Consider the following 14916-nt stretch of genomic DNA (forward strand, 5'->3'; position numbering starts at 1 on the left):
TGCTGATATTCACGTTCTTTATTTAAAATTTGTTTACAGTAACAGGAGGATTTTTTAAGCCTCTATGTTTACAGCAGATCCCAGATCAGTCCAGCACTTAGTCAGAGTCTAAGCTCAGCCCAAAACACACACTCATCTAAAGACATGACACCGTTTTACAGCACTACATCGTCAGAGCGACTTTATCAATGAATTTGGCAAGACGGATGTCTTTCTTCGACAGGCCTCCGCAGTCGTGTGTCGTTAACGTGACCTGGACCTGAAAAACAACAAGAGATTCAACTGTGAGGGAAAACACACACACATACACATACACACACATACACACACACATACACACACACATACACACACATACACACACATACACACACACAAAGACACACACATACACACACACATACACACACACATACACACACACATACACACACACATACACACACACATACACACACACAGTGGAAAGTAGTAGAGTGAGAGCCCGGAGCCTTTCATAAAGAGAGGATTAATGGTGGAATTCCTCACAGTGCAGCAGAAGCACTGTCGCTAACACAGAGGCTTCAGCTGGATTTCAGGCCTGTTTGTCCAAAACCACAGCTACTTTCTTCACACACGAAAAAAAAACAAAAAAAACAGATTTCACCATAAAACACAGGATCTTCTCAGTTTCTCATTGTTCTGGTGTGAAATGTGAGCTAGCAGCGCTAGCATGAGCCGTTTCAGTGCGGACATATTGAAAGCTTGGCAGCGGTGCGTGGGGCCTCTCGGCTCAGCTCAACGCGGCGCTCATGTTAAACACTGACTGAGGCTTTATAAACGCCTGCCGCGGGGTGACAGAGCGGCGTTCAGTGGAAGTTATTACCTTATTATAAACATTGAACCACTCCGGATGATGGTTCATCTTCTCCGCCTGTAGAGCCACTCGAGACATGAATCCAAACGCCTGCAAAAGACAAACAGTGCACACGTCCCAGTGAATTATTACTGTGAGAGCATTACTACTTTTAGTACATTATTACAGTACATTATTACTCTAGGCACATTATTACTCTGGGCACACTGTTACTCTATTCACATTATTACCTTGAGAACATTATTACTCTTAGTACATTATTATTTTTAGGACATTACTACACTGAACACATTATTACTCTCAGTACATCATTACTCTATTTACATTAATACTATCCCCTTTATTACTCTATTCATTATTAATATATTTCCTTTATTACTTTTTCCAAACCTCTTTAATACTGCATTCATATTATTACTGTTTCCCATTATTACACAGCTTTACTCGAATCCCATCCTCTTTAATACCCCATAATTACACTGTTCACATCATTACACTCTGATCTGAATTTTATCTTTACTCCCACCCTGATCAAGCCACTATATCGTCACAAGCACCAATTCAGGCAGACATTTTCAGTGACACTGCTATCACACTTTACAGCACATCTAATTTACCATGACACGATGGCCTGTAGCATGCTAAATTTTGTACTATTCAGGAACAGCCCTAAGTGGGTGGAGGTATGATCCAAATACCAACTTCGTTTATCCAAAAATACTATTTGATTGTAGGTCTCATGGTTCAGGAAATATTGGCCAAATCATAAAACACTGGACTACAGTGGCCCCTATATGATCAGGCTCATTTTGCTTGTGTGTATGATTTACACTCAGGGCTGTAACATTCTTTAACACAGATTAATATTAGTAAAAAATCCTACCAAAAATCCTGTGATTCCAGCTTGAAGCCCTAAACCTAGTACAGATAATACAGAACAAAGTGCACTTAACTGATAGTGCACATACAGCAGGTGATGTAGTGGGCGAGACACACGCGCACACACACACACACACACACACACACACACACCAGTCAGAGGTCATTCTGAGTGATTATGTGAATTCTAATTACCTCAGAGAGGCCGGGATCCTCGGTGTGCAGTGTTCACTGCGCCGGCTATTTCAGAGCAATTTCCCTCTGCAATCTCAATTAAGCCCCTAAATGCTTCCGCAGATAATTAGACCACTGAAAGGCCATTGTACACCGCATGCCGCCGTGGCCGCACTGACACACAAACGCACAGCCACTCGTGGCAGGAAATTGCTTCAAGTCTTTAGTGTGTTGTAACCAATTTTCCAACACATGATGTAACACGATCGGTGGCTCGGCGATCAGGTTGGGTATCAGAGTACAAACCGCCTTGCAATCAGTTTAACGTAATTGTCAGATTCCTGCAACGTGAGCCGTGGGCGCGACGGCCTGCTCTTTCTCAGCTCTCATTAGGAACATTGGGCCATTATTAAATCACTGCAGCGGCTGATTGTTGTCCAAAATGTTTCCTTCATTCATTCACATCAAATCTGGAGGATAAAGTGTGAAATGAACTGGTGCAGTGGAGCGTGACTTTAACCCTGTAATGCATGGAGCTTCAATTTAACTCAACTTAATAACTTCTTACATTTAGTTTAACTTTAAAATCCCTGGCTGTTTCACAGGAACTCGAACTGAAGTGAACTCAAAACACTCAGACATTCCAAATGACAAAATGCTACGATCTGTCTCCATGTTCTTACTAAAAAAAATCTGCTACTTCACGGCTCTGTAATAAACCAAAAAAATTATTATTAGAAAACTCTCATTATATTCATTAATGTTTTTAAGTTTTGGCCAAACACTTACTTACTCGCATGCGCTCTCTCTCTCTCTCTCTCTCTCACACACACACACACACACACACACACACACACACACACACACGCACGGTGGATGGACAGAGCACTAAGACCGTTTCCTCCGACACCGAGTCTGAGAGGTCAAGGAGCTTTTGGTTACGCGGCTCTTTGTTTCCTCTCGCTGTGTGTCATTATGTGCACTCCCCCTGCACACTCTGTCTGTCACACAGCCGCTAATTTAATGTGACACACTGCAGGGCCTCCAATAATCAGGACCACTGGCAACTGGACCGAGCCATTACAATCCCCCCCACTTCCCCACAAACTTGCCACTCTGAGGGGCATTTAGGAAGATTACAGAATGACTGTCATGAAGCGCAAGCTGGAACACAACCACACTCACACACACCCACCCAATCCACCCCAAAACACCCCCCAACTCCCCCACCCCAACACACACACACACACACACACACACACACACAAGCTAAGAGTGTGAAGTCCATCAAGGATGTAATTTATCTTGTACCCTCTTTAACATATATATCAATAAATTCGCTATTATCCTTCAACATTCTTCAACCCCAGAAGTACCAATACAGAAAAGAAATAAAACTTAACAAATTTATTATATACAGTCAACTTCTGCTCTGGTTCTGCTCTGTTCCATAGCACACACCCTGCAACAGAACATTGTCCTTATAAAGGAAAACTTTACAGATTTGACATTAATGTTAATAAAATCAAAATCATGATCTTCTAGAAAAAAAAAGTCAGATTACACAAATCAAAATTCCACTTTGGAAAACTTTGGGGTGCTCAGACTAAAACCACTACATCTACATCTGTTAATGAATGCATCTGGAATGAGGCCATGATTACATTAGTGAACAAAGCAAGAAAATTAATTTATACTATTTAAAAAAATCACACTACACATTTAAATACTAATTAAAATTTGTATTTTCCATGGTATAATATACCCATCATTTTATATAGTAGTGAGTTGTGGAATGCCATAATCCAGCAAAATCATTTTGGGCACAAACTTCATAGAAAAGTGTCACCTGAATTTCTGCAAAGATGCAAAGAAACACGCTGAAGCTCCACTCCCACTTACAACCAGCTGATTCACAGATCTACCATCACCAAGCTTACATCAATAACTGCTCACAAGCAGAAACACACCTCCTCAAACATTAACACTTACAGCCTCAAATGCACAAGTTCAACTGACCACAGAGGCCAATTAGTATAAATAAACAACTGGACAAATGAAATCTCTTCTATTAATAAACTAAAATGTTATTAAAAACACAACACAACCTAACAGATTAACTGTCTCAAATAAAAACCCCAAAAACATGACACACTTTAACATTATACACACCCCAAGAGAAAGAATCTGTAATCACTACAGCATGGAGCAGAGAGAAACTCAACAACAGACAGAGAGACAGACAGAGAAATGGACTGAGAGACAGATAGACAGAGACCTACAGAGAGACAGCGACAAACAGAGACAGACAGAAAGAGATGAGGAACACATGGATAACTGGATAGTTTGCGGTTTTCGGCGACAGATGAAACGTTTTAACCAATTCGATTGTTTGTGAAAGAAATGATTCTGATGGAAACCTCAGCTGCAGCTGAACTAGGCTCTGCTCCCTGTCACACTGATGAGGACTGACACACACACACACACACACACACACAGAAGGGGGTGCAGGTTTTTTTTTTTTTTTAGTTAATCCATACACACAGCAGTAGGAGGAAGTGTAGTAACAAAGATTGAGCTCAAAACTCATATCTGGATTAGCAATACAGGTAAGTGACTCCACCCACTTTGGAACTCAACAGTGACTCTGCCTGCTCTTTTAGTAGCCTTGTTTCCAGAAGTTTCCCTTATAATCTCAATACATTCTTCAAAAAAATGAAACTTTTAAAGAAAAAAAATGTATTAATGAGGCAGTATGTTAATGAGATGGTGGTAATGACAGTGTTAACAAGACAGTGTTAGACACAGTGTGTTAATGAAATGTGCTAAAGACACAGTGTTAATGACACAGTGTGTTGATGAAATGTGCTAAAGACACAGTGTTAATGACACAGTGTGTTGATGAAATCCTGAACCTGATTAAAGGTTTTGAAGTGCAGCTCTTTATACAGTGCATCTCGCTCCTCCAGCTCCACCCATCCCGTCGCCTTCAACTCCATCAGCGCATGCTCCCTTTCTGCTGCACTCAGCCAGTGTGAATCTGTGGCCTACACACACACACACACACACACACACACACACACACACACACATTCAGTCAATTAAAACCCCTGAGACAGAAGTCTAACAGCCTTTTCAACTGATGTACATGTCAGTGTTTTGGCGCCATCTCTTGGTCAAACACAGAAACTACAGGACAATATTACAGCAAATCAAGTATGAAAGGAATTTCACCTGATGCCATTGATTCTAATAAATTCTAAAATTCTAAAATTAAAATTTAAAAAAAAAAAAAAAAAAAAAAAAAAAAATATATATATATATATATATATATATATATATATATATATATATACATACTTAGATTGATGTATAGTCTATAACTATTAATAAAGCTCATATTTAATACTGACAATATAAAATACCGTCAGTGACATCCACCAGATGGCGCTCCAAAGCTTCAAATAGTTTTATTCAGGAAAACGCTTCAAAACCTCACTGACTGATAACTTGCATGGTCACCCAGGAAGTTTTTAAAATATAGTTGTCATCATTCAAAAGCATTACACAAATACAGCAATGAAAGACACATTGATTCTTTAAAAAAAAAAGTCACCTCAGTCACCTCTCTCCAGCTACAGACATCAATGCTAGCCTGCTCCACATCTCTGATCATAACCTGGTATCCTTCACCATCACTCTCCCTGTCTTGCCTGCTGTTGATACCTCCCTGTTCTCTGTTCTCTAAACCCAGGAAGATTTCATACCCTGTTCCTTGGCTGTTGGATGTGTTGCACAGCAGTCGGAGATCATTTAGAGCAGCAGAAGGAACGTGGAGGAAATTACAACTCGATACTGATCTCATGTCATACTGCTCTCTCTTTTCCAAGTTCTCATCTGATATGACAGCTGCTAAGACCTACTTCTACAAGGGAAAGCCCGAAGCTTCTGCACAAGATCCTTGTAAGCTCCACAACAGCTTGTCTTCACTTTGTATTTCGTAATGGGGCATGGCAATGGTTTGCTTCCTACATGGAGGGTCAGTCGTATCAGGCGACATGGAGGGGATCCATCAAGCATCAAAGCTCTTCTCTGTTCTGGCACCTAGGTTGTGGAATGAACTTCCCCTAGATGTTCGAACTGCGGAGTCACAGGCTTTATTCACACTATGACTACAGATCTACTTCTTCATGAAGTACTTACATTAGCACTTTATTTAAAAAAAAAAGAAATACTTGTCTTGTGTGTTTTTTTTCATATCATACTAACCTCCCCAGCAGGGTATTTATACTGATAGTACTCATAGTCTCTGACTTAGTGAACCAGTACAAGGATGTATTTTTTGAGGGAGACTTCAAAACACTTTGGTACGTTGCTCTGGATAAGGGAATCTGCCAAATGCCATAAATGTAAATTGCATGGTTCACACTCTTGCCTGCATATATTTTGTACACCTGGAGGATTAAAAACGATATTCATCAGATGACACATCAGAGCCAAAACATCCCTGTTTGTCAGGTTTCTAAATCAAACTGTAAAATGTTTCACGATTTCATGCACAGCAATGTTAACCACACTGATGAGCTCTGTCATCAGGATTATTGTCATTAGCTGTGTCTAAAAGAATCTGACAATGCACTTAAAAATATTTACTAATCTAAAGCATCCATAAGACTGGTACAAGACCGTTTAGTAAGTTTGAAGACTACTTGAGAGGTTTTTAAAATTCAAACACTAAACGTAATAAGAAAACTGGTTAGTGTTAGTATTCAATAACTGCCTACAATTGTACATAAGGATGTAGTTTGTCACACAACTCTAGTTCGTTTAGTCAGTTACAGTGTCACATGGTGCTATCCTGCCTCCATTGGTTGCGTTGGTATTGCATGGCACAGATGCGTAGTGTTAATTTCTGAGGATGTGCAAAAGTGATGCTCCTAATGACCGCAGGATACATGCTGCAACCTTCTTGCATACACGTAGTTAAAAGCATGCATAAGCCAGCTTTTAGGAGACCAAGGGTCTTAACTAAGGGAAAGCGAGAGTGGGAAGTTTTTAAAGCGTATTAGAACTGACTCTTGGGCCACATTTCACCTGAAGGTTGCAAAACAGCCTGAGTTTCACCCCATAAAGTGGTTATGACATAATGAAGCTTTCTTCCCGACCGTTTGGAAAAGAGTTCCCTACTGGAAGCTTTTCAACACAGTGAACGCTAGTGCCATCTGCTGGTGAAAAAAGGATGAAGTACAGTAATGTAATGCATACTAGTGGAGGCTGCAGTGGGTTTTGGGGTTATGTAGCAACAGATAAATAATAATAATAAAAAAACCTATATGATGCTTATGTTACAGATTATTTCATGAGAAATTTGACAAACACATTGTATATTTAACCCAACAATAATCCAACAACAGGGTTTCACTGGTCTTGCTGATTTTGCCTGGGAGATTTTTTAATACAATTAGCATACAGAGACATCCTTATGAGATTTTTTAAATGAAATTCAGAATGCACACAGATTTTCTCTTTAACGCTAATTCACAGCAACGAGCCCCGAAACGCGCGCGCGAGAGTTTGGGTTTCTATCGAATCAGGCTTCAGAACAGTCACGTGGTTATGTTCAACGTCATTGGCCACGTGTTTATGGCAGACTGACTCAAGCAACAATAGTGTTTCGAAGCAGTGTGTATTTCTTGACAGCGTTTGTGCTAACGGTAACAGCAGGACCGCAAAGTCCGTTAAATATCAGACCTCCGATCGCTTTAAACCCGTGCTGAGGGAATTTCGCTTTAACTCCGGGTTACAGGTGATTTTTGCTTCGGTTTGTTAGATAATAACACTAATAATCACTCACAGAGGAAACAAGAAGTCTTACCATTTTAGCTGCGGACAGAAGAAAGTGTCTGCGTTTGGATAAAACACTCCGACTTTCAGTGCAGAACCTCATAAACATTAACCAGCTCATAGCACACACACACACACACACACACACACACACACACACACAGGCTGTCTGCTGTTCTGCCTGCGCAAAAAATATAAACACAAGACTGTTAATAGTTTCCACAAAACCTCTCAAGTTATGACTGAAAATCACAGTCATATAAATAAAGTGATAAAACAGTACTCAGTACCCGGATGTTCCCGGGGTGGGCGTGGCTCCGGAGGCTGCCGCAAGGGTTTCTGGGCCCTCTGGCTCATTCGGACTCCAGGCCCCAGGGCCCAATTATCTTACCTTCTTGCCACATGATCTTCTTCACTCGAGGCATGAGTGGTTACAGTGTTTGTTTCTGACACAGAAGGGAGAGTTTATAGGTAAAGGAATAGCTTATACAAGAACAAGGAAATGTATAATTATTATTATTATTATTATTATTCACCGAGTGAATTATAAGTCACACACCAGCACACACAAACAGCGACAGGATCACTGAACTCGAGAAAAATCAGTTCTATTCGTGAAGGAATCATTCAGACTAGTTTTACCAATGGGTTTCTCCAATTCATTGAAACGAACCAACTTAAACGATTCACTCACAAATCGGACGTTATTACAACACTTATTTCATAAACTCACCCGTGATAATTAAAGCAGATTTACATGACTACAGTGTAATTTTCGATCGATTCCTCACAGAAAACTGTTCCAATGCTGCTGAAACCTTGAATATACATCACTAGAGCAGTTTTATTGTTGCTTGGTGATTTTTCATCTTTTTATGAATGCTGCTCCATTACTATTGTTCGATTGCATGGAACTGTTGTTACAGCTTCCAGTGGATAAACATCGGGGTGAGTAACTGAGAGAATTTCTATCTTATGTTACTTGAAACAGCTTCATAAAGACTAGCTTCAGAATCATAACATAAAACGGGGAACAATAAATCACCTTTTTTTTTTTTTGAAAAACTGGGTGGCTAGCTGTCTTCCCCGTCTCGCTCTCTCCTCTTTTGGTACCCTGATCCTGTGCCATCTCTTGAGTCTTGCCATCTACCTGAATGATGCGCGAAGTTCAGAACCGGTCTGTGAATAACCTGCGAACGTTTTAAGGGGACACACACGTTCTTGGCACAGAGGGCTGCTTTCATTATAGCGTATGTCCTAATAGATTACTGTGCGAAGAGGCAATTTAAATACCAAAATCATATGCCAAAGTATGGGGTTCTGCTGGGCCCCCTGGTTGACCAGGGCCCTTAGAATCGTCCTAATCCTCCCCCCGTTACGGCGCCCCTGTGTACAGCTTCCAGCCCTGATCCGGAACCTGTCCTGTGTGTTACTGAATACAGCAGCAGTGTGAACGGGATTTAGTTCACTTTCACTCTCAGGCTGTCACGTGATGAGAAACAGCAACAACAAACGGATTAACAACACGTAAAGAAAAAATAAAAATACAAAAATAACACAATGCACTTAAGCTATTATTGTCATTTTTATTGTTTATTTATTACGTGATTATGTTTATTCTAAAACATCCATTTGACCCAAATTCACAGATTTAGAAATGGTTTGTACATACAACACTGTAATAATGATAATAATAATAACAGTCAGTCCTGGTGGTCATGTTCGTGGCCGGGGATGAGCAGCCGGATGCTGTCGGTCCGCAGGATGGCATACAAACTGAACACAGATAAAAACATGACACTGAACACAAAAAGCCAGTCGATGCTCCTCACTGGGACGCTGAGTAAAGGACCAACATGATCATCCTCCATCACCATCTGACCCACAACTGCCTCAAACCCTGAAACGCAAACACAATCTATATGAGTGTGTATAGTGTGTGTGTAGATTATTCACAGCCCTTCTGTTTTTGCACACTTTATTGTGTTATAGATGAAATTAAAGTGGATTAATTGACTTTTTTGTCCATTTATCTGTACACAGTAATGCACAATGAGAGCTGAAGAGCAGTTCTCAGGTGCTCCCCATCCAGTCTGATTGATCTTGAGAGGATCTGCCAGGAATGATAGGAGAAACTGCCCAAATCAAGGTGTGTAAAGCTTGTAGAGCCTTACTCAAGAAGACTCAAAGCTGGAACTGCTGCTAAAGGAGCTTCTATAAAGTACTGAATGAAGTCATTCTGAATACTCTAAATAACATATTTCAGTTTTTGATTTTTAATAAATTTGCAAAAATGTCTATAAACTTGTTAATAACAGCATAAAAATGTTTTCACGTTGTTATTATGGATTACTGTGTGTAGTTTAATGGCCAAAAATTTAGTCCATTATAAATATCTAAATATAAATCTAAATAATCTATAATACGATAAAGTGCACAAAAGTGAAGAAGTCAGACTCCTATAGGAGAGTTGGAGGAGAAACGCACACACATGATCTCAGAACATTCCAGAACTGTTAACATTTACCTCTTTCACTTCTCACTGATAGCAGACAACTAGATACCGTGCTAGTAAATTAGCAATCCTGCTGAAACGATTGTGTGCCACCCAATCCCACACAGACTGCATATACACTCTCGAGTGGTGTTGGTGATACACACTGCTCACTTCTGAGGGGAAGTGGACGAGAATGTGTTCAACACCCTTGTGAGTGTGAGGTGGTTACCTGTTTGATTAGTGATGAAGGCTGTTAGTGTCTCGAGCGTTCTCTCTGTTTGGTTAAAACGTGCCATTGGTTTCGCACCCTGAAACAGCAAAATGTTGGGAACAGCAACAGTCCCGAAGCGCGTTGACAAACTGCACACACACAAAAATACAGTTACAGATTCTAACAACAAAAAAATCTATTCACCTTAACACATGAACACGCATGAAACACACAGACACCCATACCTGCTATGTTGTGAGGCATCGAGAGCGAGGAAATGCATGATGGGAAAAACTCTTGGCAGAGCGTTAAAGTGAGGAGCGAGGTGGGCGGAGAACTGACACCAGGAAGTGTAGAAGAGAACCAAAGAGCATTCAGAGCTGTTCGAGTTCAGGAAGTCCATCAGGTCCTTCAGGAAACAGAAATACAAATACATTAAACTCATTAGAATATACAGTAATTAAACAGAAAAGAATGTACAGTGGTTTCATGATTGTTTAATGAGTTAATTGTTCAAGATGTGTTTTACAAAACCATAATTAAATACGCTCATGGGCCACTTCAATAGGAACACCTGTACACATGCTCATTCAAGCAGTTCTCTAATCAGCCAAATCATGTGGCAGCAGCACAATGCATAAAATCATGCAGATGCAGGTCAAGAGCTTCAATTAATGTTCACATCAAACCTCAGAATGGGGAAAATGTAATCTCATTGACATGGAAAAATGGTGCCTGGTCTTTTTCTGATCTTTATCTGTCCAGTGTGTGTGAGTCTGTGCAGCCTCAGACTCCTGTTCCTGGCTGACAGGAGAGGACCCCGATGTGGTCTTCTGCTGTTGTAGCCCATCCACCTCGAGGTCCGACGTGTTGCCTGTTCTGAGATGCTTTTCTGCTCACCACAGTTGTAATTAGTGGGTATTTGAGGTACTGTAACCTTCCTGTCAGCTGTAACCAGTCTGGCCAGTCTCCTCTGACCTCTCTCACATCAGCAAGGTGTTTCCTCCTGCAGAGCTGCAGCTCACTGGATTTTTTATTTATTTTTTATTTTTAGCACCACTCTGTGTAAACTCTTTGATGTGAACGTTAAGTGAAGCTCTTAACCTGTATCTGTGTGATTTTATACATTTCGTTCTTATGCAAATAACATTCTGCTCTTCTCCATTTTTGACACAAATGTTACAGGATTAAAAGTTTGATGTACTGAAACAGAACAGTGAAAACAATGTCACTGTTTCAAGGTTACAGCAGCAAAGGAAGTTTCACGAACTACGAGTAAGAACCAACATGTGGAACCAAAAACATGGAAAATGTTTTGCAGTTTGGGGAAAACAGAAACACACCACCGTCCCTCGCTCCTATTGGTCACTGCCTAATCCCTTTGCTTCTTATTGCATAAAGTTAAATTTTGTTGCACCACTTGCCCCACATCACTGCAGATCACCAGCTCTGATTTAAAATAAACAGCTTCCAGTTCAGTTGCTGTGTCGCGTCGCTGCTGGTCTGAGCGCAGAATCTGAGATTTTGTAACTACTGAAATGTAATGAGAATCTGAAAATCACAAGGAACCGTGTCATGCATTTTTACTGAGAATTTTTACATTAACTTTCTCCATAGTGAAGCAGTTTAATGATGAGGGAAAGTTTAGCAGCACTCTCTGTCTGTTTCTGACTAAGTCTCTCTCTCTCTCTCTCTCTCTCTCTCCGGTGTAGAGTACCTGTGATGCGTTGAGAACCTGCACTGTGAAGGTATCAAGTCCAGTGATGCTCCTTTTATCACAGCTCACTTTGTATGTCTTTGCAGTTTCTGTGGAGTTCTGCTCGTCACCTCCTGATGGACTTTCCTGCTTCATCTCAACCTCCTCCTCCATCACTGCCACCTCCTCCATCACCTCTTCCTCCTCCTTCACCTCCTCCTCCATTACCACATCCTCCTCTGTCACTTCCTTCTCACATGGTGTAGAGATCAGGCTTTTAGGAATAAGAGCTTCAATCCCAGCTGTGTTTTCAGACAGCTCCGTCCCCAGAACAGCGTCTGCGATTTCTGCTGTCTTAAACTGTCTCTGAGACAGAGACTCTGAGTCCTCTGCAGTCTGTCCGTAATAGGAATCTAATCCATCAGGAATTTCAGATCCAGGAGTCACACCTTCACCTGTGAACAGAGATCAGATAAAGAGTATTGTTTGGTTTGAACTAACATGTACAAAAGTAAACTACATATGTTTCTCTTTTGCATATTCAGCCAGAAGTAGAGTTCTAGCATTTTAAATATCTAGTTGAAGCACAAGGTGAAAAGGGAGAACATCTCATTTATTTGATTCATCACGATTTCATTCCAATTCCACTGAAAGACACTGCACCTACCTAAACATTTATAGTCTAATGTACTGATGAAAAAACATTACTAACAAATCTAAGAATTATAAGTTTATTTATAGATCCTATTATAACATACAATAAGAGATATGTTGATTAGCATGTTAACTGTCAGCATCCTCTACATCAGTCTCTGTGTGATGGACGCGTCTCAGTAATTGTTCAGTGGACTGATCTCTGTGCTCACGTCAGGGAAATAATCACTGATTTAATCAGTCAGTTTTCTTCTGTTGCCCATTTTTCCTGCTATCACTGTCTTTTATTATGCCATTTACACATTATATAACTTTGTGTGATCTGTATAGAGTTAACGCAACAAAAAACCCATTTTCCAAAGTGACTTTTGATTATTTATTTAAAAAACACATCACATATGCTACCGCTGGGTATATTTATTCATAAACATGGTATTAATTCAATATATTTATATATATAAATATTAACAATGGACAAAACAGCTTTACAGAAACCCGAATATAGATTTAAAATTTATCCCTAATGAGCAAACCAGAGGCGGAAGGTGAGGAAATATAAGGAAGGAACCTTGAGAGGAACCAGACTCAGAAGGAAACCCTCCTCACCGGACAGTGTTTATAAATCATTAGTGTGATTATAACGCGTCATACTGCAGTCACACAGCGTTACAGGGTCCCAGCTTCAGTCTGTTATTTCTGCAGATTTTTTACTTTAACATCTAACAGCTAACTCCATCCAGAAAACCTACAATGGGCAGTGCAGACCGCAAACACACACACACACACACACACACACACACACTGGAGTGTTTTGGCAGGAGTTTACATGAACTGTTAGCTTACTGGCTACATTATATTAGCTTACCTGATGGAGTTGCTAATGAAATATGAATCATACCAAAAATAAAAACCAACGCAAGTAAAATTCCTCTTAGTGTTTCTGTGATAGAGGTCATGTTCAGCTGCACATTAATCTCCTCATCTGCACAAGTGGAGCAATAAAACTGCGCGTTTGCACCTGTCCATCATTCACCTGATGCTAATGCTAACGCTAATGTCTCACTGTAGTCCGCAACAGTGAAGTGTCGTTCACCGGCGAATCGGCTCTTTGAATCGGCTCTTTTAGGTGAACGTTGAGAGCCGACTTCATATACGAGTCATTTGATTTGCATTTGAAAGCAATGAGGTTACACTCACGGTGTAATGAAAACCTCTACACATCTGCGCTGCTCGTTAGTGTGAACAGTGAGATGTGTGTTTGACTCTCAGATGCATGAGGCATCATAACGGAGATGATTTGAAAAGTAATCGATATGTTATTAATTATAAAGTAAAGTAAGATTTCATTAAATAATGTCAGCCGTAGTCAAGAAGAGGCGAATAATCACTGGTCAAAATAAAATTTTGTGTGGTTTAGGAAAATATATAGGAATGAGCCGTTTGGAGCCGAAAGATTCACTCTTATTAGTGAGTTGAACCTATTCCTATCGCTGGTCCGCAACGAGCAACAGTACTACTTCCGGGTTAGGGTTAGGAACAGTCGGTTACAAAATTTCAAAATAAAAGTCTCTAACGCTTTAATGACATTTTACTCAACGTAAAATAAATACATAAACATACGTATGATATAAATAATTAAATGAGTAAATGCAGCAACAAATCTACTGATAAAAACAATGAGTCAATATATTGTAAAATAATTTTTGGGATAGATTTTTTATTGCTTTTTAACAGATAGGGTCACATACAATACATATTGTCCAAAAGATTCTTCACAATGAACAAAAACAAAAAGTTGACCCTCTGAACCCCTCTAACCCCCCAGCGGTCCCCCAGGTCCAGGCCACTAATTGTTGTAATAAAACTGCAACCAAAATAATTACCTGAAAAAAAATAAAAATAAAATAACATAAAATACATGAATAAAAAAAAAAAAAAAACAGACTGCATTATGAGACACTTAGGTAGAACATCATACAAATAATCAGCGTTCCAAAAGTCTAAACTAAACCCCTAATTAAATTCTTCCATCTTGAAGCTTTTCAATCAGTGCCTCTGCAGCAGCTTTCCATGCTTCAAGTGTTGAGGCTCTCGCTTTATTTATT

At 40.0% G+C, this 14916-nt stretch overlaps 2 protein-coding genes across 3 annotated transcripts; both read right to left on the reverse strand.

The window, feature by feature from the left end:
- On the reverse strand, positions 1–8034 carry LOC113525428 (pterin-4-alpha-carbinolamine dehydratase 2). 2 transcript variants are annotated; one of them, XM_034311467.2, is made up of 4 exons: positions 7785–8030; positions 4825–4956; positions 866–946; positions 1–259 (listed from the first exon to the last, which is right to left on the reverse strand). In XM_034311467.2, exons 1-4 carry the CDS (start codon positions 8010–8012, stop codon positions 164–166), a joined length of 537 nt encoding a protein of 178 aa, XP_034167358.2. In that variant the 5' UTR covers positions 8013–8030; the 3' UTR covers positions 1–163. The 2 variants fall into 2 exon arrangements, with proteins under 2 accessions (XP_034167358.2, XP_053096108.1); XM_053240133.1 differs by lacking the exon at positions 4825–4956 and having other exon boundaries at positions 7785–8034.
- Positions 8035–9319: 1285 nt separating this feature from the next.
- txndc15 (thioredoxin domain containing 15) lies at positions 9320–14309 on the reverse strand. The gene is made up of 5 exons (XM_026911931.3): positions 13677–14309; positions 12179–12612; positions 10707–10870; positions 10480–10610; positions 9320–9653 (listed from the first exon to the last, which is right to left on the reverse strand). The coding sequence occupies exons 1-5, from the start codon at positions 13765–13767 to the stop codon at positions 9457–9459; spliced, it is 1017 nt and encodes a 338-aa protein (XP_026767732.1). The 5' UTR covers positions 13768–14309; the 3' UTR covers positions 9320–9456.
- Between the last annotated feature and the right edge of the window lie 607 nt (positions 14310–14916).

The sequence above is a fragment of the Pangasianodon hypophthalmus genome, chromosome 15, assembly GCF_027358585.1.
Source record: "Pangasianodon hypophthalmus isolate fPanHyp1 chromosome 15, fPanHyp1.pri, whole genome shotgun sequence".
NCBI lineage: Eukaryota > Metazoa > Chordata > Actinopteri > Siluriformes > Pangasiidae > Pangasianodon > Pangasianodon hypophthalmus.